Here is a 26882-nt window from a genome sequence, read left to right on the forward strand (position 1 = left end):
ACATAAATAACAACAATTTATAAAACTAAATCATATAATTATGACCCAAAACCTGGTCCAACTGACACTTCAGATATGCATTATAACACACACTACATATAACATCCAAGTAAATTCCGCAGTAGCGTTGCATAGTAACAGTTATTCTTCAAAGGTGAGTTTTGTCTAGCCAGTGCCAGGTATTTATACAGGGTATTTACGACACTTGTGGTCACTTTTCAGATTGGGCTCTGTTTTGCCTGTTACACAAACCTGGCTTTACAGCTATTTCCATGATCATGAGATGGTTTTCCCATTTCTGTAAGGGTTTGCTTACTTATACCTCCTTAAACCTAATTATGAAAAACTAAACATGAAGTAATGTTTTGATATGATTGCAGCACTAGCTCATGTTGCAATATGCAACAAACGATTAAAGCAGTACTAGTTTGCATGAAAACTTCCAGGCTCAAGAAAAAGAAGACTAGCCTACTAAGGTAAAAAATTGTTAACTTTTTAACTACTAGGTTTATTTAAAACAACTGATGTTCCTCCTTCTTTAATAATTGCTACATGTAGTATGTTTGTACATCATTACTATTCATAGTCAATTGTATAGAGCAGTGCTCCGCAACCGGTGTGCCGAGACCATGCCAGGCGTGCCGCGATGTTACCGGAGGTGTTTACTTGCTTTTTTTAATTATGCCAAAGCAGGCATTTTAACCTTATGCAATGATAAATTAATGTGTAACTTATAAGTTTTCCTTAAATATACTCATAACCAAAACCTATGTAGCTTGATAATAAATTGCAAAGCCAAAAAGGTCAAGTAAATCGACAGCATCTTGATTAAGATGTTTTGATACAAGCTTGTATCATCTTACATTGGCGAAACCCGACGGAACCTGTTAACGAGGGTTAAAGAACATAGAGTCGATGAGAAATCGGAGGTTTGCAGGCATCTTCTGCAACATTCCGATCATAAGGTTGATTTTGGCAAACCAAAGTTCTCGGATGGGCTGCAGACGTTTTTAGATTGCGGCTACTCAAGTCGCTATCTATCCAAGACTGCAGCCCCGAACTGAACAGTTACACCTTATCAACACCGCTGTACCTGTTCAACACATGAAGGTGCTAAATAATGCTGCTACTTTCGTAACTCAGACTGATAGCAATTGTTTCCCATCTCTTATAAGTGATGCTTGAAATGCTTCTCAGTCACATTAACTGAAGATGATACATCGATTTACTCGACCTTTTTGGCTTTGCCATTTATTATCAAGCTACATTACAGATCCGTGCATAATGTACCCAACTACCTAAAACCTATGTTACGTAAAAACTCAATAAAATGAGTATAAATGTACAGGAAATGTTTTCTAACCACGATAAAACAAGATTTAAAATCGTTTGAAAATACTTAAATCTGTAGAAGTAAGACCTAAAGTTGGAATAAGGCCTAAATGGACAAAATAATGCCTAAAATGTAAGAAGAGGGTATGGCATGATCGGGAATCATCGGTCTGATATTGGATGTTTTGGTGTTGCTGTATCGGCATTCTAGTTTAAACGGCAATTACCACTGTTTTAGCATTGTTTCCTTTTTTCCTGCTTGGGGTTAGTGATGGGTAATGGGTCGGGTTTGAAGTTAGGTAACAGGTTTTAAAGGACTTATCCTCAACATTTAGGTCTTATTCAGACAGGTTAGGATTCCGATTTAGACATTATTATGCGACTATGGGTGTTAGTGCTATTTTGGTATTATTTCTAACTGTGTTTGATTCGATGTTGATGTTGTTCTAATTTCGGTCATATGGCTGAGTTCCTTTGGCTGTCTCAAGATATGTCAGAAAGACCGTGAAGTTAGAAGATAAAAGAATGTAAAATGTAAAATTTTCGGCTCCTTTGGCGTGTTTAATAGTAAATCGCACATTTTTTTTGGGTAGCCTTGGATATTGCTTTTGTTGTCTATTGTCGATTGTCATATATATATTTTTAACTTTAAGAAAAAAAAAAAAAAAACTTCCTGTTTTTTATGTAAAATGTGTTTGTCGCGAATTCGCGACATCAGGAATTCGAGGCTATTAACATATTAACATTGGAAAGTGGGCAAAATGAAAATGTTACCAAAGCTGTGCAGTAAAATACTAGGCCTAGTTGGTGCATAGTCTGGATCATTCCTATCACTGAAAGCACTTTCGTCACATTCTCCTACATCATTGCTTGTATTTGGAAAAGTTTTTCCGAAAAATACGCCTTTTTTTTTCATTTTCTAAAAACATAAAATAAGTGAATTTAATCGCAGGTAAATTTGTTTTGGTGATTATAATACACAAACTTACATATATTCTTCGTATTCTAACCCATTTTTTCCCACTCAATTTCCATAATTTATATATTTCCAGCAAAGTCTAAATCCCACCATGTTGTCAACTTATCATCATCCACTAAAATATTTTACTATATATTTCTACTTTTCCCATTTTATTTCGATTATGAATCACTTTCGTTTACTCTAAGATAAAAAATTGCCTGTCTTTTAATTTATTTCCAACTTTTTCTGAATTTAGTAGTCTTTGTTGTTGGGCCAACAATGCCTAATGGTGCAAATTCACGACAAACGGAACTTTTTGCTTACTTGAGTCGCATATGAAAGCATCTATTCAAAACACTTTAAAACATATTGCCTATGCTCTATACACACATACATATTTTTAGAACTAATGATGCTCGCCGAATCTTTGACTTTTAAACGCCTGAAAATGTGCTTCCACCAAATTAGTTGTCAGATGAAATCGTGCTAAAACGCGATCGGGGTTTGCCCGTATAAGATTCAGAAAGAGTTATTGAACGGCGCTAAACGGGAGTTCAGTTCGTGCAGAATTCGCGACAATACGAATTAAGGCAATAAGGATATGTTATCACAGTGAAAAGGTTTAGGTTGTGGTGTGTCGCGAACGCGACGTTAAAGGTTTAAATGAATATTATGCAAATGTATTAAACGTTCGTATTTATTAACCAAACCACTGGGAAGTAACAGTTTATTTGCTAGGTAGGTGTTTTGCTTAGATGCGTTATGGATTATATTGCTAATTTGTAACTGTCAGAATCCCAAAGCCCATGTATCAAACAAAGTGGGGTATTTTACAGGAAATCTTTATCATTATTAAGGGGGTTGAGTACCCTAAGTTTCTGCTAGGAGTTCTCGGTGAACCCTAAGCACCCCAAATGTGCCTTTCATTCTTATGCGGATAGGTAATACCTTAATTCTGTTTCACATGGGTGTAATCAGGCTGGCAGAATCTTGTCAGCTATCTGTGACTAGCATTATTGGCCCAAATTCTTTGTTTTGTCTGGGCTTGTCGTTAAAGTTAAATGCGGTGTTCTCCTGAAAATTGTATAAACAACACTGCAATGTTTAGGCAATCAATAAACAGGGCAATTAACAAGTAAGATAATCACAACAGGGTTGAGCCGAAGGTGCAATTTTTTTGTTGCAACCTGCTGGTGCAAATATCTGGTTTTGTTACCCCAGTACTGTTACATAGGTACCTGTTTTTGAGCGTACTTGTGTGCAAACAGGCAGTTAAAAACAAGTTTAAATGCACAAATCATGAAAAATAGCTTTTATTTGGTTAAATTGACATAAATTTTTAATGTAAAATAATATGTGATGCATTGGGCACATAACAGAGATTTGAATATTGTTAGAAATAAAGGCATTTCTAGTCCAATTTATTCTAAATTCAATATATAAGCGATTGCTGCCAGGCATAATATCAAGTTTGTAGAGCTCTTCTGGCAAATGTAATTTTTATTCCGACGTTTCGACGTCCTATATAGGTCGTCTTCATCAGGGTAAATAACACTGAATGCACCTAGTACAGTGCATGGTAAACAAGGGAAAAAGGGAATGGAACGCAAGCACGTTACAACGCAACGAAAACACCATGCGATAACGAATGATTGGGCCTCTAATCTTTAAGCAGGTGCCTATAGCACGCTGAAAGCATCACGTCTGTTTTGATGTTCATTGTGTTGCCCCGTTGGTGAATATTCCATGACTCAAGAAATAGTCTTTTCCTGTAGTCAGACTCCCGGGCCACAACAGACGCCGCATTGAAATCAATACGGTGGCCTTGTGATGCCGCGTGATTGGAGAGGGCCGACTTCTTCATGTCGTTGTTGGCAACATCCCGTTGATGTTCTTTTTTTCCCCAATTGTTGTTGATTTCCTGGGTGACGTAGATGCCAAGCTCTACCATACTTAGTGAACGGGTACTGCATACCCAAGTGTATACCAGATCAAAGCCAGGGTACATGCAAACAATAGACACCATATTTTCAAAATTCAAGGGCGTTATTTTCTAGAATAACAACTATATCAAGAATACTTTAGCCAGGGGAAAAACCAAAATGTTCAGTTGGTTTGAATGAAAGGGTATTAATTTGATAAATTCAAAATAAGTAGTACTCATTAATCCTTACGAACATTTTTTTATTCTATATCCCAAATAAAAGCAGCTAACATACTGCAACAAAGGTAAAATGATCTTGGTATGAGTTCCAAGGAAGCAGCAAAAGACAATTAGGTAACTGTAAGAAACCATGGAACTGTGGCCGTTTAGTCGTTTTTACATATTATTTTGCACCAACCTTTTGTAAGACAAATTACCTCACTAGTTTACCAAAAGCCTCATGTTATAACTGATGATTTATAAATTATTGTAACGAATTTGAACCAGATTATAAATGTTATAAATAGTGTAACTGCTAGGTAAAGTAAATTTATGTTATTATAAACAGGACATGCAAGTTCATGCAGTCCAATTTTTTAAAAAGCCTTCAAGTTGTGGCCTTTCAATTGCCATTTTATTTTGTGGAACAAAATTGCTATGTGGTGTATTTTGTCAAAAACGGATTAATTATATCATAGGTGGGCAATTATTTTTTTACAGGGACACTATATATGGCTGCAATAACCTTTTCCTCTTGTTAAGTTTCTTATGACTTGCAAGCAACCCAACTGATTGCCCGACTCATGTATATTTCCAGACACTTCACAAATGTTTTTGGGTTTCTCAGCATGCATGCAAAGGATATTCAGGCCAACTATGACAAGAGGCATGATATGCAACTTAAAGAACTGAAAGTAAGATAAAAATAGAAAGATATTTGTTTTCATTTATTATTTTCACAAATTCAATATTGGCTATTTTTGTTAAAAATGCTAACACTAAAAAAAGCTTCAGCAATGCCCCAGTATTTTAACAAGTAGTTCTTCAAACCAGTGATTCTCAACACCCACACTGATTTGCATTAATTTTTGCATGTTGGTCAAAAGCTGGCTTTTTTGTGTAGTTGGCAAACTATGTGTTTTAGCCATATGTCAAAACTTTTTGCACAATACTTATGATTTTCATTTACTTTTGGAGTATGTTGAATCTATAACCTTTTTGGTAGAGCCTGTTCAGCAAAAAACCCTTTAGTTAGTTCTTGGAACTTTGGCTCTAAATTTATTACTATAGTATATATATATAAGTTAGCATTATCATACCTGTCTTAAAATTTAAGTCGAGGAAAATCACACAGTAGTTCTCTGTCGCAGGACAAAAAATATAATCACATAGTGTTATCTGACTGCAAGTTTTGTGTTATGTGTTTGACAAAAGCAATGCTTGTGTTTGTTTGATTTTAAACAATGTATAGAAAAATTATCAATACAATTGTAAAAGTGTACCTCATCAAAGTTAGCAAATTTTTATAGGATTTTGGCTGCCTGCCATGTTAAGTTGCCTTAATTGTGGTACCTTGCACTAGATCAGTGGTTTCCAACCAGGGGTTCATTGACCCACAATGAGTCAGTAAGAAGGTTCAAGGGGGTCCACAAGTGCAATAAAAATTGACAGAATTTGTAAGTACGTGCAATGCCTTTTAAAAACAGAGTAAATTAAGTAGAGCTGTCATATGTAATATTTTTTATGCATAATTAGTTATAAGTGATTTCTTTATTTTTTGTTAATCATGTGTAAATTTCACAAAGCTCAGAGATTGAGATTACATGTTAAACCATAGCATTCATGATATCAGAATTCATCCGGTTTTGTTTAAGCCAGGGGTGGGCAACGTGCGGCCCTTTTCCATTTTTTGGGATGCCCTTCACCTTCTTCCAGTTATTTTTCCCTAAATAAGGTTATGAGTGTGCACCATGTTGGGACTTTTGCTCAATCAGTTTCCTGTTTAAGTGCGATGTAACCCATAGACTACACTGATACACTAATGCAGTTGAACTCGAATGGGAAGCATCTATTACAAAACAATTTTCATTCATAAAGTTTTACTTGTGTTACATTGTTATGATAAATAATTGTTTTGCAACAATTACACTTGTCTGTAACAGACTTTTGCCATGTATATTGACTGAGATGTTATGTTTAACAGCTGGTTTTGAATTAAGGCTGTTCATTAAATTGTACTGAGCCGATCCGTACGAGAAAGGCTTCATTTGAATTGTAGAAAGAGTTATTTTCTAATCCACAAGTAGACAGCACTAACAAAACTGCCATAGTTGCAGCCTAGTAGCTCATTAGTTTTTCTATTAAAAGCTGACAATATGAATTAGCATTTATTTGATGTGCGGCCCTCCTGTAGGCATTACATTTTCTAACTGGCTCTTGTGTTAAAAAGGTTGCCCACCCCTGGTTTAAGCATTAGCAGCAAACCAGATATTTGACAAGAGTTTAGCCTTTGGCAAATGAACCAGTTGCAATTGTTAGGTGGATGAACCACATGCTAGTCACTCCTTTGCCATTTTATCTTTTAAAGTAAAAAAGATTGTCATCTTATTGTTAAAAAATGGGAGTGAAGATAATTTATGTATGGCCTTACCTATATACTTGGCTGATGTTTTCGATCATACTAAAAAGAAGAAAAAAATGTTATGTCACAGAAGTTTTACCTGCTTTTTAAAGGAAAATGATTAAAATTCAAAAGGGTCAAAACACCTTTTTATGCTCAATAACAAATTTTTAGGTAATAAAAATACCACAATTAGTTGTAAATTGCTAAACAAATAATGGTGCCCAACAAATGAGAAGTGTCAATTACCCAGTAAGTACAACAAATAGACAAAGGTGGATTTTCAGTTTTGTATTGTGAAACCGATTTCCTATGATGTTGAATTTAAACAAAAACCCTGGTAAAGATTTTCATTTGCTGAAAAGATTGCATGACGAAATGTTCAACTTAACCTACTAGTATTCTCCCTATGATCTAAAGCAGGGGTCTCAAGCACGCAACTCGTGGGAATAATTTTTCCAGCTTGTGCCACACTATAAAATAGAAAATATTATATAAAATACCCTACATTACACAGGTTGAAACTTATGTGCAAATTTACTGATTACACCTAATAATTTCACAATGTTTTGAAAATTCTGAGCATAAAATTTTTACCTTTGCACAAGCAATTAATTTTTTCAGGCACAAAAAAGTTGTCTAAAACGTCTAAAACACCTGTAACTTATTTGAAATAAAAACTCCTGCAATAACAGGATTTGGGGCTAACTCTGCTTGACTTTTGTGTGGTTTAAACATACATACTTTTAAACCTAAGAGTCTTAACCTTGAACGTTGAACTATGTGGTGCTACAGCTACACGTTTGTTAGATATAAATCTCATTCCATGTGATATGTGTTTTGCCTTTACATGTAGCCTATTATAAAGCAGCAAAGCCCTTAATGTTTCCCAACAATAAGAATATCCATAAGGACTTTGTGGAAGCGGTATTCAATCGACTGGCATGGTACAAATTTTTAGCGCAATTATCTACATGACATTAAAAAATTCAATTATTTTTCTTGTGAGCTAAAATTGTTTCAAAGTTTACTTTGCGCATCTTTTTCTACAATGCAAAAATAAGATTTAACTGAAAATCTATGTTTGGTGTTAGCAAACTGCATCCAACATCAAAATAATCCTGTTTGAAAATCAAAAAGCAGGCTTAAAGATACTATAAAGCAAAATAAATTTGTTTGGTGAGTCCATAGAATTTTTTGGAAAGTAAAGCCTGCAGTATTGTAAAGATATAATTTAGAATAACCAATAACACAAGTCCAAGTTCTATGCAAAATAGCGTAAATCCAAGCCATGTCATTTTTAACAAATGACAAGTCAATTTACTTGCAAACCAAAAAACTTATTCTTTTCTTTGCCAGGCAAACATAAATCAACTAAACATAATCAGGGAAACTCTTTTTCATGTAAAAATGAGAGAAAATGAGACATTTTGGCAAAAATTATTCAGTGAAGTCATTTGTCTAATGGGTCAACATCTTGTTTTATGCCAGGTCTTATAATTCTGTAGCCTATTTTAATTGTATTACATTGGTTCACAAACTACAGGGGTAATTTATTTTTACTAGTTTGCACATGCAAAGCTCCTGCAAGCCGGAAAATACCTGGGCCCTAGTCTAAGGCATCACAACTTTAGACTTGCATGTAACTTCAGACATATGTGGTGTTCAACATGGTTATCAATAGAACGCGGAAAGTTTTTGCCTTCGAAGAACTAGTGTAAATATTTTTGCTACATGTTTTGCAAAACATCACAATTGTAACAAGTCAGGATGTGATTTAACTATATATTTTGCTGGATGGTATAGAGTGGACATTGTACAGTGCTTGTATATACTGTGAGGTGGTATGGGATGCTTTTACTACTTTCAAATGGGTCTTATTTTAGGGTCTACTGCTCTCAAAGTTGAAGCAGATATTGCTCAAAGTTTCATGTCATTCGTTGGAAATGGTGCAACTTTCCAATATTGTTTATCAGTGTTTTCCAGAGTAAAAGTGTCTGACATTTCGAAGTTTTGATAAAATATTTATGAACTTTTATTTTTTTAATTCTTTCAAACAAAAAAAGTTCGAAATTAATATTTTCTTCCCTAAAAAACTCTTCTTTGGTCTTAAAGGTATATTTTGTGTTCATTTTAACTTTACATGATTTCTCACATTTGTTAAATTTTAAGATTTCAACTTTATATCCTTGTATGTTTGTTATGTTGATGAAATTACCTACAGTTTTGTGCATTTTGATCCCGTAGATCAGGGGTCGGCAACCTTTTGTACGCAGTGTGCTAGTTTATGAATAAAGTCAAAATATTAACAACTGGCGTGCCAAACATTTTTCTATGTTTGGTTTTGCACTGGCAATCAGGGCTGCAGTGTTGATTAAAAACAACCCAAGTCCGACTTGGGCCGAATATGAGGTTCCATCGCGTCTCAGCATCTGTATTTCACCAATTAACGTAACTAAATTAAGGTGGATATTCCGCAATCCATGCATAGAGTCATGAAAAATATGCCACAGCATATTCTATTCCACCTTAACAACTTACAGTTTGCTGCCTTATCTGTTTCGAAATTTGGTACTGCACATGCGCACACGTCGGACTCGGGTAGTTTTACCTGGTCTTACTCGAGTCCCGAGTCTGACTCAGCAGCCCTGCTGTGATCTAACATCTAATTTACGTATATTTTTTTAAATATACTTTGATGCTTTTAAACCGATACCTAGAAGTGTTAACTATCAGTTTCGTTTTTGTTGGTTTCTCAGTCGCACAAAAACACACATGCTTACTTTTAATGTAAAACAGTGTTTCTAAACCTTTTTAGCTTACGGACTGGTAAAATTTAAAACAATTTCTCCAAACCGGTGGCCTTCAAAAATTAAAATGAACCCAAAATGTAATTATAACAAAAGTACAACTTAAAAGCAAATAATGAAAACTTCAATGTAATGAGAAATTTCCTGCTGTCTTTTATATCATAACTCGCTAAGCTCTAAATTGGATGAACAAGCCGCCTTCAACATCTTGCTTTTTGCAATTGAGATATAAATTTGTAATATATTTGGCGGACCGGCAGGAAAGTTGACACGGACGGGCGGTTGAGAACCACTGATGTAAAATGCCCTGCATTGTAAACATTACACCAAATTTGGGGCATTGTGACGTAATAGGAACGGTTAGTAGTAAACAACAAGTATAACGACCACAAAAAATAATATTAAATACAACAATAATATTAGATACAATAGAAGACACTTATTTGTGACACGAACTGGCAATGTGTGCAACCATTTAGTTAACGCCAGTGTTAGTGATGTAATAATAATGATAATTATGTGGTAGTGATGTATTTCTTAAGGTGATATAACGTGCGCATTAAATCAATTGGCGTGCCATAGTGCCCTAGATAAATACCGTTTTTAAGGTTCAATTTTTTTTTTATTTTGTATGGCACATATCCACCCTCCATAAAAAAAAAAACATATGTAAAATAAATATTTGTCATATGTGTGTCACAATTTCTACATTTGGTCAATGATAGGCACTCTCATTGTTATACAATATGAAATATTCCTGCAAATATCAAACAAATAAAGACATATGACTAGCAGTGAGTTTAAGTAAGTAATTAACATATTTTTAAGGGATTTTTGTTTAGAAAAGTAAATATTTTATTATTAGGGCTACAATCTGTTTGATACTATTAAACAATAAATAACATGTTGCAGCAATGATACTTGCTCGAAACACTTACAGAAATGTTTACATGAGAAAAAGGCAATTGAACGATTTGTCATCTGCAGTTTGGTAATTCAATGGAACATCAATTAGATTACCTGAGCTATTTCACGCCAGCAATTAGGCTGAAGGACGACTGAGTGCAAAGAGTCGCCACACAGCTCCCCCCTGAGCAGCTAGCAAAAAATGATAAACAAAGATAACAGTATTGTGCTGGCAGGCAAACATGTTGATGGGGCCTGATGTGCATGTAAGTGGATTGCCGTTAAGCAAACTCGCGGTCCAGCTTATGTGTGCATTGATGTTCATTGTGTTGGTTTTTTTGATCTGTTGGAAGGTCGTCCAAGTGGTAATAAAATGTATATTAGGTAAATACTGGCAGAACATTACTTGCAGTAGTATCAATCTGTAGCATAATTTTTAAGTGCCTAACAGATAAACACTACTATAAACGACTATACCAAACCTAATGTTTATTCAGCGTCACATTTGGTCAAGATGCACCAGGCACCAGTGACTCTTTTTGTTCACATAATATGCATTTCTGTTAATTTGCCATGGCTTACCAATTGGAATGATTGAAATCTATACTTATATATCTAAATTATATGGGCCGAAAATTTATTTTCGGGACATATCTTGTTTTTGCCGCTATTCTTTTTTGGTTTCCTATGGTTTCCTATGGCATGCTTCAGACCAATTTTTGTCCGAAGCTTTAAAGAAAAAGTATACATCGCAGAACCTTCAAATTTTCAGACATGGCGTAGAGTGGTATGTAGGTGCTTTGTAGAAGTTTATGAGGCTGCACCCCCAGGGACCTTTGCTTGGGGGGCAAAAACCTGAAATATTGCGTTTTAGCTCTATTTAGCTAACGACTGCCATCTAGCAGCAGAAAAACTTTCATACAGAATTCGTTCATATTCGCTTGCTTTGTCCAGCTTGTGAAGTGACGAAACGACTTACCGCCTGCTGCGCTTTATTGTCCCGCGCGTCAGACGTTCATTGCGCGAAGTGGCACGTCCAAAACTGGGCTCGTGCAACTTGCATTTTAAAAAGAGGCTTCTCTTTAGTAAAATTACTTAATGGTCTTAAGAAACAACTTATTTTACCGCCGCAAATTAAAATGCGAAATCTGGTGGCAACTCTAATCCAACATATCAACACCAGGCCTACACAACTTAAAATTGTGTGTTGATATGTTGGATTGGAGTAACATACTATACAGGTGCAAATGGCAAATATTTTCCAAATCGTATTTCATTGTATTGTCGCGGTAATACACAAGAGGTAAGGCCGTGAATAAAGTTTCACCCACCGTACAATTAACGGAGGGAAGCATTGCGAGTAGAGATGTTCAAAGCAGAATATCGGCGACTCATTTATAATGCTTGCTTTCAATGCGGCGTTAGCTTTTTTTCGGGCGACCAATTACTTTGCGATAAGTTTCGCCTAATAATCAAGTGTCAATAGGGTGTATTTACCGCCGCAAGTTTAAATGCGAAATCTTAAGGCCGTGTACGCCTCTCTGTCAGCACCTGTTGTGCATGTTGCTCCAACCAACATACCAACATCAGGCCTAAACAACTAGCAAAACTTTCGATTTAATAGTTTGCGTATTAGGCACATAATAGTGTGTTTCATATTGTGTGAAACTACAGATTTAAAGTTGTTTTAACAGTGATTGCTCGGACCAAGCCATGGTAAAAATTATCGAGTAAAAGTTTGCAAAAGTATTGCAAACCAGGCGTTAAACCATTTTAAGTCTTTAAGTGAATGATTATATTTGCTTTTCAAACACGTAAGCTGGCCAAAATGTAATAAAATGGTCGTAAGCATTATCTACGTAAATTTTTATTGATTAAATATATGTTTCGATCATTTCCCAAAATCTACGCCATATTTGAACCCCTTTCGCTTCAAAGCCATAACTTAAGTGGAGAAATTTTTGGCCCATATCTGTTTTTGCTTGCAGAAACAAGTTAAGGAAAATAAAAAACAAAATATAAAACATACAATACAATATATAAAATTTAAAAAAATAAAAAATAAAACACTGAGCCCTGAAAAAATACCCCCTGACAAAATATGCTCCAACCGCACACCCGTCTAGTTTTGTCTTTTTTTGCTTTAATCTGTAAAAAAATTGAAATGCATTTTAAACATTATGATTGTTCAATTGCAGAGTTTTGTATCTGATGAGTTAGGAGCATTAAAACAGGAACATCGTTCCCTGACACTTCATATTGGAGCATGTGAAGTAATCATGAAACACAAGACAAAAGGGTCTCTTAGACGTGGTGACTTACAGGACATCTTGCGAATTGAACACAGTAACTGCATACAGTATTTTTTTTTGATAAATTTACAAGTGTCCAGCTGCAAAAGGACATGTTTTTAAAACTTATATAGTAAGCATATACTTTTTCTTCATATTAAAAAACTATTGGTGTCTTGTTCGGGTATTTTTTATAGAAAGTGTTATATCACCTTTTAATGGGGATAATACTAATTTTTTTTAACTCTACATCAGTGTTATGTGAAAAAATATATGAAAACCTAAATATGGATTTTACAATCAAAATTTGTATCTTTTATTATCAAAGTTTATCAGACATAAACCTACAACTGTGTTTGTATTAATTATAGGTCTTTTAGAAGGATCTGACTTTCGTGATTGTATCAATTACATTGAAGAGTGCATTCATCGTCAGTATGACATGCTGCTTACACTTCGCCTTCTTTGTTTATTATCTTGTACTACAAGTGGACTAATAACCAAAGACTATCAAATGTTAAAACTTCAATTTCTGCATAGCTATGGTTTTCACCACATGATAACTTTTTTCAATCTAAAGAAGGTAGGCTGCAGGCATATCTAATAGTATAGACTTTTTGTTACACAGGAAGCATTCCCTCTCATTTTTAACCATATGCACAAATTATTTGAACAGGTGTCCGAAATTTTGCACTAGACTCAAAAAATAGCAGTAAAATTATTAGTTGTCAAAGTTCCCAGACACGGAAGGTTTCTTTATTTCTGTGGAAGTTTTATTTTGATTGAATCTTTTTTCAACCTGTTAAAATCAATATCCACTCCGTGGTAAATGACCTATATCTAAACAACTTCTTACTAGCTATGGCTTTTAAAAATTGTTTAGACCAGTGCTTTCAACCCGTGGGATGGTATGCACTTGTGTGGACTGCGGCCGAATAAATTTGTAATGCGGATGACTAACATTGTGCGGATGAAAATGATGCATGTTATTATTTTTCATTATTGTGTAATACAGTAATCAAATAAGCTGGTGCGCCCACTTATGCGTTACAGGGACCGTAATATAGTCTCGTAGTGGTTCATTGCAGCTTAAGCTATCTATTTTACATAGGTCAAGGCTTAGACACCTGGTTTTAATACACAAATCCTTATATTGTTATTTCACAAATAAAACTAAAGGTTGCAAATTTGCTGTGCTTGTTTCGTTCGGATAAAAAATTCCGAAATAAAAAAGTGCGGATGGAATTTTTAAAGGTTGAAAAGCACTGGCTTAGACATGTAATTTTTTTATTGTTTTTAAACGCGTCAACATTAAATTTAATTTTAGTACTGTCAGAATGTATAACATATTGTAAAATAGCTATTGTCTGGGATCGAAGAGATTTTGCAGAGTTAAATGCAGAAACAACAAATTTTTTTCTGTTTTTAAAGTGCTTTAAATAAAATTTCAGAGTTTATTTTTATTTAACCACAGTCTGAATTATGAATAAACCTGGGCTTGTTTTTAATCATAAAAGTATTGATGGCACTTTATTTTTTTCATGAAATTCTTAAAATTTATGCATTGAGACACATTTTGGTTGATTTAAGGTTTGCATTAATGCACATAAGGAAATGTAGACAGAGCTGCTTCTGGTTTGTTTTTGTGCTCTCAGAGTTAGGGTTATCAAACTTTTTTTCTTGGAACAAGGGGGTATTTTAGGGCCTAACATTAAATTTTGGCTAGTTTTGGTTTTATCGTGCCTTAAAATAATTTTTTTTGCACACATGTTGTTTTTATAGGAATTTTTTTTTCTCCAGTCAATATTTTGTGGCACATTTCTGAAAAAAGGAACGGAGTTACACTGTAAAAATTTTTCAGCTGGTATACACCCTTGGAAAGTTGATTCTCATGTTTGTGGTTCTGAACCTAGAAGTTGTTTTTAGGAGGGCAATACTGTCAATTTTTTGTTTAAGGAGCTTTTGGGAGTTTAAAATTGGAAAAAATCTGATATATTTATGGATGATGAATACATGTCAATTGTCAAACATAAGGTTAAATAACAAAATTTTAAAACTCAAACCAGAGTTATTTTCTTGTAAGGTTAAAATATAGAAAACTGTGAGTAAATTCAACAACATAAAAAAGCCTACAATGTGGCCTCTGAATCGCTATAAAAAAAAACCCTTGTGGAAGCGTTTGTAAAAAAGGGCTAGACATTATGAAGCTTGAACCATACAATAAAATATTACGGATAACATTTGTCAGTGTGCAATAATGCGAGAATATTTTTTCAAGCATGATAACTTTTCCTTATCCCCAAAACATTGCTTCACATGGCGTTACTTGTTTAATAGAATATGACATTTCAAAAGATGTGATGTGTTTGTGGCATTTTGCGGTTATAAGGTTGTAGCCTACTTTTTTAAAAGAGCAAAGGCGCTGATCATACTTATACTGTTTTGCCTCTGATTGTGTCTAAAAAGGTCAACTTAAATGCTTAACCACATTAATAGGAGAAAACATGTGATGTGTTTTATGCTATTTGTGATGATCGTAAGGCGTATGTGTCTACATTGTAAAAATGCAAAGGTGCTGGTCATCCCTATTCTGTTTGAAATGGGTTAACTAACCATTCCTCAAATCAGGGCTGCGTACTCGGGACTCGACGGAGTCGGTTTGTTTTGCCGGAGTCAGACTCAGGACTCGGGTAAGACCGCGTAAAACTACCCGAGTCCGACGTGCGCATGCACAGTATCAAATTTTAAAACTGTTAAGGCGGAAAAATGTAAGTTGTAAAAGTGTAATAGCAAATCTGAAATATTTTTAAACCATGTAATGCGGGTGGATCAATTATGACACCAATATGAGTGGAATACAGAAAATCCACCTTAATTTAGTTGCGTAAATGGGTAAAATACAGGCTGTAGAGTCAGAGCTGGACTCGGGACTCAACAAAATCTTACATTTGGCCGGAGTCGGACTCTGGTATATTTTTTTGGCCGGAGCCGGACTCGGGTTGTTTTTAACCGACTCCGCAGCCCTGCCTCAAATTAGCATAACATCTTTGTGAGAGGGCTAAATGATACGAAAAGTTAACTAAAAGTTTTCTCAAAACTTGAAAATGAATAAAAATACATTTAAACTTTAAAACATATGAAATTTTTTTATCAAAAGAATATGAGTATTTTAGGTAGTCAGAAATTAAATTTTGATCTCTTTTAAAAGTACTTAAAAAAATACAAAAACAAAAAGGTAATATTTTTAAAATAAAAAGAACAATTTATAGGTTTACTTAACAGCAAAATCTGGACCTCCTTAGCCAATAAAAGAACCTGAAAGGCAATATAAATAGAATTAGAAATAATTTTATTAAAACGATAAACATGGAATGTGCTATTAGAAATTTAAAATGCAAAGGCCGGTTACATTTAAAAAGGCATTTTAACAAACTCCCTGGTAAATTATATTGTAAAGTTGCACCATCCTGAACTAATGACACACAACATCGAGCCTTAGAGGTGTTTTTTAAGGGTGCAAAGTTGTCATTATTTGCACCCATTACAGCAGTTTACCATCCCTTTCCCCAAAACAACTCTGCTCTGCCAAACATATATTCAATATTTAAATAAATTATTTTTAAACACATTTAATCCCTGTCGGCTATTTCATAAATATAACAAACAACTGTTTTATCTGATGTTATCTTGTATATTTTATGTAACAATGAAATTAACATCATTAATGCTTTCATCCTAATCACAGTTACCTCAAACTGTTTGACCTTTAACCATGAAACACAAATACACAGCCAATAGGTTTTACCAACAACTATTTGCAATATGCCTAAAATAAATTAAATACAAGCCTATTTTAAGATTAAATGGAGCTGTTCAACATAGAGTGTTTTTACAAAACGAAAAAAAAAATTTTTTAAAACGAAAATGATGTCTGACATGTAAATAGACAATGGGATGGTTTCCACCACTAGAGGCGTTGCGTGAGTCAGATGAACAGTTGCGCGCGCCTATCTTTTACAATGATTATCCGTGGTTTTCAATTACGTGTTTTCGCGTTTTGTTTTTGTAGAACCTTTTGTAAAGCTAACTATTCTTTTTAGGTTAACTTTAATTAATGTCTAGAATTAGTTTTAAGTCGCAATTTGTTCAAATACTGCTAGCGAGAAGTCCTTAAACATGTACTGTTACAACTTTAATTTTGTACTTAAAATAGGGTTCAGGTTAAAATCATGAAGCATTTGCGTCAACTTTAAACTGTAAATACAATATAATTAGAATATTTAAGGCCAGCTAGTTTCCAACGAAGCTCAAACATGCATTTTTATGAGGAAATACTGCATTTTTTTTTGTGGTACTTCTGTTTTTTAACCTTTAACTTTGCATTTTGCAAGTTGTTTCTTTCAAACTTTTTACAGTCTTTTTAAATTCGAAAATATATCTTCTGTATAACATTCTAAACGACATTGTATTACTTGTGCATTAACTTAGAATTTTCACCAGATATTTCTTTTGTACTCAACATTAATTTAACACCTTTTAATAAAAGATACCTCACATCTTGGAAAAATATTCGAGTGATTCACATTCTTTTAAAACAACTAACTATTTGTACTGTTATATTGTTTTGAAATAGGTGTAATTTTGTAAATGTTATCTTATTATAACCTTCCATACAAATGACAATGTGGTTTTACAAAAATTGGATAAATATAGCCTTGAGCCCTAGAGCAGACAATATCATGCAAGCTTGTGCCTTTGGCTGAAAAATCAGGCACTTGCTGCATCCCAAAGAATATTTTAGCTGCAGAACTGTAATCTTACATCTTTACAAAGAAACCGTATATTTGTGGAACAATGCCAGGACAATGAAAGAAGTTTGTCAGTTTCCAATGTTACAAACAAGTAACAACTACAATGAATCTTATCATTCTTCAGATAGTAGTCGAATCTCTACAATAATATTGTACTGATGTAAATATGAAATTTGGTAGAATGTCTTTACTTGTTGTTTTTGCGTACTTCAGGTTTGCAAAGCATCAATTTAATTCGCAGTAGTTTGATCAACTGTGTAATTTTGTTTCATTTCGTATCATACAAAAAATAAATGCATATTATGAAGTTTAATAAAATAAGCAAGACTTTTTGTTAGGTGTGAACTGTAGTATATGACATCAAGAACATGATTAAAATGTTTTTTTAATGCAGGCTTGTTTGAATCTTCCCTCGTAGCAATTATATTTCCAGATTTGTCTGTTTTGATTCCAAACCTATAAAAAAGATATAAATAATTTTTATAAGATAATGATTATTTGCTACAAATACAACAGTATGGCAATTAAACAAGTGTATTTTTTGACTTATAGATTATTATTTATTTCAACTAAATCAAGCACTGTTAAAGAATCTCACAACTTAATAAAAAGTGCATATCACAAACTAATTTAATTCATTTAATCAGAGAGCACTGCAGGTAGAAAATAAACTTTTACCTGTTAGATCACTTGGAAAGCAGCATCTGCTTAAATTGTATTACAGTAACAGTTTCTTTAGTTCCATATATAGATTGTTAACCCAGGGAGATGCATAACAGGTTTAATATTACCAAATAAGTATTTTCTAGAAGTTTACACAAAATTCTCACAAACTTCAGAAAATTATAAGCAACATTATTAGTAGAAATTGACCTATATATCCAACTTCATTATTGTAAAACGTTTCACTTGGTGAAACATGCATGTTAAATGCACTACTGAATCAATAACTAGAAGCTTACCCCAAAACATGCCACAGCCACCTTGCCAATCAAATTTCTCGTAAACAAATTTTTGTGTGTGACAAGCTAAACTTGTGAACTAACTTAAATAACAATCCAGTCTTTAAATCGGGGAATGAAAAAGGCGTAAATTACAAAAATTTATTGCCAGGACAGTTTAATGACTGGAAAAACCAATATTCACTTTTCTTTGTAAAAAAAACAAAAAAAGGTCTAATAGTGACTACAGGGATAAACTTACGAGTTAAGCCGGTCAAAATGTCGCACCTGGCCTTACTAACTGAATTATCGAACAAATAGTGCCACACTTAGACCTTTCGCTATTGTAAAAAAATTCGTCTTCATCTGAGTCGGTCCGCGCGACCCCTAGTGGTGGAAACCATCCCATTAAAATGTTTTGCATTGACACTAAACATTTCTGTTGTTTATTGGTTCAAATTGCCTATTAGCCTTAGCATGAAATGTTTAACAGGCCTGCCACAACCCATCACTTTCATGATCAACCCATCACTTTTCATACTTTATTGTTGCATAGCATACCCTAGCACTTTTGTGCCTCCCTTTATTGAACTGAATTATGTTTACATGTTGATTGTTTTAAATACCGACAAACGGTTTCCTAAGATGAAAGTAGAATGTTAACCTGCTTTTTTTACCAGGCTGGTCTTCTAACTGAGGCACAAACTGGAAAGGATACATCCATTGAATCAAATTTAAACCGATTGACAGAAAGCAGGGCAGTCGGTTCTGCAGTTTCTTATGTCACCAACTCACTCGCAACCTTGCAAAAAAAAGACTGGTTTCGAACTGTTAGTAAAAAACTGAGCCTCATACCAAAGACAGTTGCTGATTTCAATCTTAAAAATCCATCTGATATGGCCTATGTGTTTGGAGGTGCATACACACCACTGACTTGCAGGTAAAATTTATTTGAACTAAAATAATACTTTTAATTTTAGGGTTTTATAGACATAGTAAAAAAGAAACAATGTTGAAAGTATAATATCACATGTTGATAAACTTGCTCAGGCCATGGACCACTTTAAATATTATAAAAAAATGCATATTAGGTTGTTCATTTTTTAAGTCAAGGTTCCTTCTTTATTTCCCTTTAAGTTTCACAATAAAATGTCAATCCCAATTTGAACTTGCTTTTGCTAAAGTATACGTTTTTTAATAAGTATTATTTGTAATATTAGGTATGGGAAATTTGTTTGTTCAAGTTTGGTGAAAATATTAAGATATAAAAGAGCAAGTTTGTTCAGATTATTTAACAAGGGTATTTTTAGTAATTCACATATCAATATTATAAAGTTATAAAATAGAAGTAAAACGGCTATATTAAAAATCACAATATAAAGAGGTTTGACTTGTGCATATCCATAGCTTAAAAGCACTTTGTTTTAGAGCCTATCTTTTTATTGGCCAAAGTAGCATCCGCTGACCCAAACTTTCATAGGCTGTAAAACAAAGCATTAGCTTGCTATTGGATAATTTCAATAGGCTTTGCTTGCATAGGATTTATTCATTTATCACATGCTGAAAAACACGATTGGACAGAGTAGCATTTTTGAGTTGCATTTGAAATTAAAGCAGGTAAAGTTGTCATAAATTAACAACTGGAGTTAGAAGCATTCTGCTCTATTTCACGAACAAGAAAATTAGAATTATTTGGTTGTCTTCCCATAGAATAAAGCAATAACATTATGTAACACAAATTTTGTGATCAGCTTTAAGTGTCCCTTTCTGATTGGTTAGGTCTAGAAAGTATACTTTGTAATTTTTTAAAAACTTTGATTTTGTAAATACGAGCATGATTTATTGAAAATTCAGATTTAGTCTGAAAATGTGTAATCTACCAAACAAAATTGCATGTTATTTTTTAATTTGTTTGCTTTAACAAAGGTTTATAATTCCAATGCTAGATTATGTTCCTTTAAAAAGCAGAGATAACTTTTGTATTAAGCGTGGGTTTTTAAACTTTTTGGGCTGTGTCCACTTGAGACAATTTATTGTATCAAATAGACTGTGCAAAGATGTGCATAAAGGTAAAACTGGCAAATAATGCAAAATTTATTTGATATTTGTGTTTTTTTGTATAAATGCAATGTAATTATGTAAATCAGCATCTATATCACAACAAGGTTGTTTGTTATCTCACAATTTCAATAGTATTAAGATATGTTGCAGATAAATAAATTATGCAAAATCAAAAGAAAAATTGGTGAAAAATAAGTACACAAAATGTGGAGCCGGCCATGAATGTCAACAGTAACGACCCTGGAGTTGCTGATATGGCCAAAAAAGTATTATTTCACACTGTGCAGCAGGCCATAGACTGCACATTGTCATTGGGCTGAGACGATTTTCTTGAAAAAGTAAAATACAAAATACAAACTGAAACTTAAAAAAATATTGCACGTAGTGCCCAAAAAATAAAAGTTTTCAAAAATATATACTTTTTTGTGGGGCATGGCCTGGTGCCTTGTTGAATCTGCCCCTAAAATTTACTCATCCAATAACACTGCACATTTCATATCCTGAAACGTTCAGGTCACTGTAACTATATAAGAAACGGAAAAACAAGATTCATATCACTAAAATGAATGTATGTCAGCCATGGTAAAAAAATAGTTTAAAAAAAGATTTTCGTGTTGGCAAACTTAATACAAATAAATGAATTATGTTTTTTTCTTAGTGATTCCTTTGCGCCCTGCTTGCCAACCTCTTATGCTCCCACACCTGTTTAAGAACCCTTGAAGTATTAGTTATTAACCATACGAATTTTAAAAAATAACGCTATTTTACACTTGTAAGTAACCACTTCACCAAAGTTATCCCAAGCTGTTTTTTTCTTCATAGTTGCACATCAGTATATTTTTTTCTGTGAGCAAACTTTTCTGGGAAAATAGTTTTTTCAATTCCTATGAATTCATCTATTTCTTGGGAAATAGTTTTTTCAATTCCTATGAATCTATAAATCGTTTGATAAGATCTCTTTTTATGTACAACAATTACTGTACATCAATGTTTTTTTTTTTTTGCTGGGTTAAATTAAATAGTGATCTTTAACAGTGCTTTTCTCAACAGAAATGTTGGTTCGTTTAGACCACCTTTTTTTCACTAGTGCCCCCTTGTGCTCCATATTATTTCATATCGCCCCCCCCCCCCCCCCCCCATCATGCTTACAGTAAAACGCAAAAACCTTAATAGTTCATATAGCTAGTGTTTTAAGTAAGGGCCGGGCAAACGAAAGCGGGCCCTCTTGCTTTTTGTATACCAGCATAGGTTCCCGTTCCCCGCTTTAAATATACAAACAGTTTGCAGCGTATAAAACGGTGAAACGCAACCACAACCAACATTAGAAAGCCAATTATTACGCCAGAAACTACTACAAGTTCGCATTACTGAAGTGGCCATTTAAGCTTACGTGATGCATATTACGGTGATGTTTCTACTATTTTTATGTAATAAAAAACTGCGAAAACGTACTTTTATGTAACGCCCCATTATGTGCGTTCAGCGCCCCCTAAATTAGAAAGAGGCCCAAAACGCCCCCTTGTAACTCGCTAACGCCTAAAAGGGGGCGGTACCGCCCACATAGGGAACCTCTGGTTTAGACTTAAGATTATATTCTTCCATGGCAGTGTGATATCCCTACTATGCCAATAACATAGATAACATAAAAATTTCGTAAGTAAATCCGTTATGATGACTGATTAAAAATTGCCAGATTTCCCCCCATTGGCCAATTTAAATGTCAAATGTACAGTTTGAGCTTGTATATCGGGGAAGCCAACTAGAAAGAGACCAAGTGCGTTATTTCCTCCTTAATATACTCTGGTAACCGCGGAGAGCCACACAAACAATTCCTTTCAAATGTGCGCAATTTTTTTCAGGATATGTACACATTTTGAAATAAGTAATGCGGGCACAACTCTAACTCATAAATGTGCGCAAGCTTTTACAATATGTGCACATTCTAAAAATAGAGAGCACTTTTTAAAACTATTATTTTAACATTCTGAAAAAAGTGTTCACTTATTGAAAGCATTTTCGCGTGCACACATTGTGCAAAATAACACCATGTCCCCTGTTGATAGCGAGGCTTCAGCTCTATTGGCCGCTACTGCACAAAAGTGAAAACACGGGTGCAATTAACGTGTCGTGCATGGTGTTCATTGTATCATAATGATCATGTATCGCAATGGTACTCCGCTTTTCGAATCATAATACACGAACATTCAAAATTGATTTTATAACTTTACCTGGTCACATGGCTGGCTAACCCTGATTTTGATGCATCTCGGTCTTGTATGGAGTTTTAGCTACTGACATTTCAAAATCCCTTGACATTCGTTGAATAACCGATAAAATTGGAATGTAGGATATTACCACTAATCCATCCATCGAGTCGGTAGTTTACGTCTGGATTGTTAAAGCATCCATTTGGGGTACCTATTGCGGCGTGGGGCTGCGTGCACTCGCGTCATTCGTCGGCAAGGTCTGTCGGATCGCTTGTGACATCTGAACCGTCAGAAATTAGTGCAGTTCTAAGCAAAAAGGTCTACGACCATTAAGTTAAGTTTAATAATACTTAACCCAAACGCTAACCAGCAACACTAACCTATATAATGTGCATTAATTTAACAATTAAATAAACGCTTTAGGTCCAATACACCAATTCGTGACGCAACAATGCGATATACCCTGAACGAGAAATTATCTCACACTTTTTGTTATCTTTTGTAAATTTCTAACGAATATTTTCAATTTATCTACACCGCGAGTTGACCTAAAGGTCCAATTAGTGCATTGTCCAAGACCTTAAGGTCTAAAAGTCAGACTTTTCTGCCATTGGATACTCTAATTATCGTAGACCTTTTTGCTTAGCAATGCACAAATTTTTAACGGATCGGATGCTCGTGAGACGTCTAGCTCGGTTTGTTAAGGCATGTACATTGCACAACCGCCCGTTTGTGACTGATGTGGGTGGTGCGATGTAAGGTGCAAGACTCTATCCGTGTTGATCGGTTTTGTTTTTACCCATCCATGTGACAAACGTACCACCAACGTTTTTAGGAATAGAATGAATGCGACCGTCCTTGGTTCCATGGTGAATTTGATGGTTTTGTGGATGTGTTCAAGTGCTTTAGGAAGGTTTGTATTTGCCTATTGGGCATGACAATACGACACCTACTCTTGCAAACCGTGTTCCATGGTGTGTTTTTTATTTTTTGTCTGCTATGTATTTTTTTTCGCCCAGTTGCAATATCATTACCCTGATGAAGATTTCCTGTAGAGGCTATTGCAACTGGTTCTCAACCTTAAAAATTATAAATATTTCGCGGTACCCTTGCTCGTATTTTTGCTGAGTTGCTAACTGTAACTTAAAAACAGCACATTAACTGTGCAACAAGGTTGAAATGCCTTTTTATATTTGGCACTTTTATCGTACGCAAAAAAATGTATTAAGAAGCTTACCAATAGAGCAAAAAATTGAATCCTATAGAATTTTAAATATCTCTCGGAGCGGTAAAAATGGCACCCTGGTTGAGAACCACTGGGCTATTGAAACGTCGGTACATTTAATAAAAAGTAGTGCCTGAAGAACAATTTTCCAGTTGATACATAGAATGTATATTAAATGTTTTACATTTTTAGTTCTTTATTATGCCAAAAAAATAAATATATATATATATATATATATATTTTTTATGTTAAAAAAAAACAATTTTTATTCATGTTTTTATTCGCAGGTTGGTTGAACAGGCGATGTTGCGTAAAGGTTGGGGTGGGTTAGAAGATGTTTTACGACACCTTCCAGGGTCTTATTTTGAGAAGCTCGAAGCACGCTCGGCTAAAGGTGGCAAATTTAACACAAATGAGGCTGCATCGAAAGTTGTTGTTGTTTACTTCATTGGCGGCGTCACCTACTCTGAGATTGCCGCTCTTCGGTTTCTTGGAAAACAGAAAGGCTACAAAGTTTTGGTCGCTACAACCTCAGTGATTAATGGCAACCGAATGCTTGGTTCGTTTGTTTGTAAAGTTAAATAAACTTAAATAAAAAAATACGTATTTAATTGCTGTTCGGCTTTTTTAACTAAGATTCGTTTTTAATTTTGCAAAAGCATGTAATTCATACTTGACCTTTAAAACCGCAAAAAATAATGAATATTTTACAGTTAATCGCAACGCAAATCGATAGTTATGATTTATGCTTACTTTTAAAATATTGCACTTTTTATAATATTATATTCAAATAAAATCCCATGTGAAAAATTTGACTTGTATTTTAAATATCGGGTTACTAATTTGAGTGGACGAGCGTGAATGACAAATTATGGGACAGATGCAGGATTTCACTAGGGAGGGCGATTTTGTATTTCCTAAAATATTTTCTAAAAAAAAAAAAATTATGAAATTTACAGATTACATTATAACAAGAATTAAGTTTAGGGTTTCCGTTTTTCAGAAACTGTTTATTAGTTGCGTCAACAGTAATCACAAAGTCTGGTGAGACATGCTTTCTGCTGACAACGAAAGACATTATTTTTCTTACCCAAAAACAATATATCTTACAAAAGTTTGTTTTTGTTTCACCTAGTTCAGTCGTTGAGAGCTTATTTAAATCCCCATATTTTCTGTAAAGCTTTACAAAAATATTCCGAAGCATTGTTACAATCTTCCCTTACGCTAGTTGCCTATATCAGGGGTCGGCAACCTTTTTACACTGCGGACCAGTTTAAAACTGAAAGTTTGTCCCGGACCGGCCTCCTGTCTGGCGGCAGCAATATTTTTAATGCGAGATTCTTTCATATTGGCTTGATTTGTTCATCTCGCTAAGTAAGAAGCAACGAAGCGAGAGGCACCAAGCTGGGTATCGCTTCTCCCTGGGAAAATAGCGCGCGTGTGGCGTTTATTGTGCGAACGCGTTTTAATATCTCCGAGCATTCTCTTGGCAAAACACTTTCTTGCTCTTACAAAACAACATATTTTACCGCCGTTATTTAAATGTGAAATCTGTTGGTAATGTTGACCTCTCTATTAGCACCTGTTTCGCATTTTACTCCAAACGTATCAACACCAGGCCTGCACAAGTGCTCATACTGAAGTTGAATGCATTTTTAGGAACGGTTTACTAAGTGGCGTCATACCATGGCGTTACAAAAAAAATAAATCCCCAAACTTTAAAAATATTTAACTAATGTTATTGTTGAAAATTCAGCGAATTGTAGGAATTTTAACAAGTCAATAGCTTCGTTCGTAGAACAACTAGTCGTCGGTAAGCAACCACGAAAGTCGGAAATATCTCGCTGTAGTTGGTTTCGAAAACAAGTTTATAGCTTTAAATACAACACAACGCTTGACCGATTTTAGTGGCAGCTTTATTAGAAAATAATGGTTCACCTGTTACCTTGTGCGGGTAACCAAGAACCGGTGTTGTTTCTTTCGTAAACTACGTTGTTGTTGCGGTCTTGCAACATGTTTAGCCGTTAGTAATACTTAAAGGAATTCTAAATTAACACACTCAGTACCCCCAATGGGTTTTGAACATTCGTGCATTTCATAGGCGCCGGTTACCACGCTATTCACCTCGCGACTATGTGTATGAGTGACTATATAGCATGTGAGATCACGCGATTATCGTGGACATAGGGCGAAATTATTTCATTATTATATTACTGTTAGGGATTTCTTATTGTGGTAAAAACAAAAAGTGACAAAAACAAAAGTGTTACGTCATCGTTTTAGTTCATAACAGCTATCTACTACTATCTAGCGGCAGAAAAACTTCAAAACAGAATGCTTTCATTCACTTGCTTAATCAGCTCGCGTCGCGGTCGCGATGAGGCGGCTGCTGGCATCCCTGCTGTGCCTCATTGTCCTGCGCGTGCAACGTTTTTGTTCGAAGTGGCTTGCCTAGTAAAACTTGGCGCATGCGACTTGCCTTTCATAAAGAGACCTCTCTACGTAAAAAAACCTATTGCTCTTACAACACAAAATATTTTACCACCGCAAATTTAAATGCGAATCCTTGAGGCAGTGGACACATCTCTGTTAGGACCTGTTGTAATTGTTGCACCATTCAAACATATCAACACCAGGCCTAAACAAAAATAATTATACAAGGGCCGCAAAAACAAAAAGCTTAAGTTTAACGCATTCTTAACGACGACGTTACAAAGTTACGTCATAACATAACGTCATAAATAAATAAATCTTGCGTTTATTGGATTTAAATTGGCAAAATTTCAATATAAA

At 34.5% G+C, this 26882-nt stretch overlaps 1 protein-coding gene across 2 annotated transcripts in view; it reads left to right on the top strand.

Moving 5' to 3' along the window:
- Positions 1-24885, top strand: part of LOC146164301 (vacuolar protein sorting-associated protein 33B-like) — a 71038-nt gene extending 46153 nt beyond the window's left edge. For both annotated transcript variants that reach the window (XM_083381238.1, XM_083381237.1), the window contains exons 5-9: positions 5035-5131; positions 12752-12899; positions 13216-13427; positions 19277-19536; positions 24377-24885. In XM_083381238.1, the coding sequence (XP_083237364.1) occupies positions 5035-5131; positions 12752-12899; positions 13216-13427; positions 19277-19536; positions 24377-24674 (1015 nt within the window). In that variant the 3' untranslated portion in view covers positions 24675-24885. The remainder of the gene's footprint in view (positions 1-5034; positions 5132-12751; positions 12900-13215; positions 13428-19276; positions 19537-24376) is intronic.
- The last annotated feature ends 1997 nt before the right edge of the window (positions 24886-26882 follow it).

Source organism: Ascidiella aspersa, chromosome 2 (genome assembly GCF_963924565.1).
Source record: "Ascidiella aspersa chromosome 2, kaAscAspe10.2, whole genome shotgun sequence".
In the NCBI taxonomy this organism is placed as follows: Eukaryota; Metazoa; Chordata; class Ascidiacea; order Phlebobranchia; family Ascidiidae; genus Ascidiella; species Ascidiella aspersa.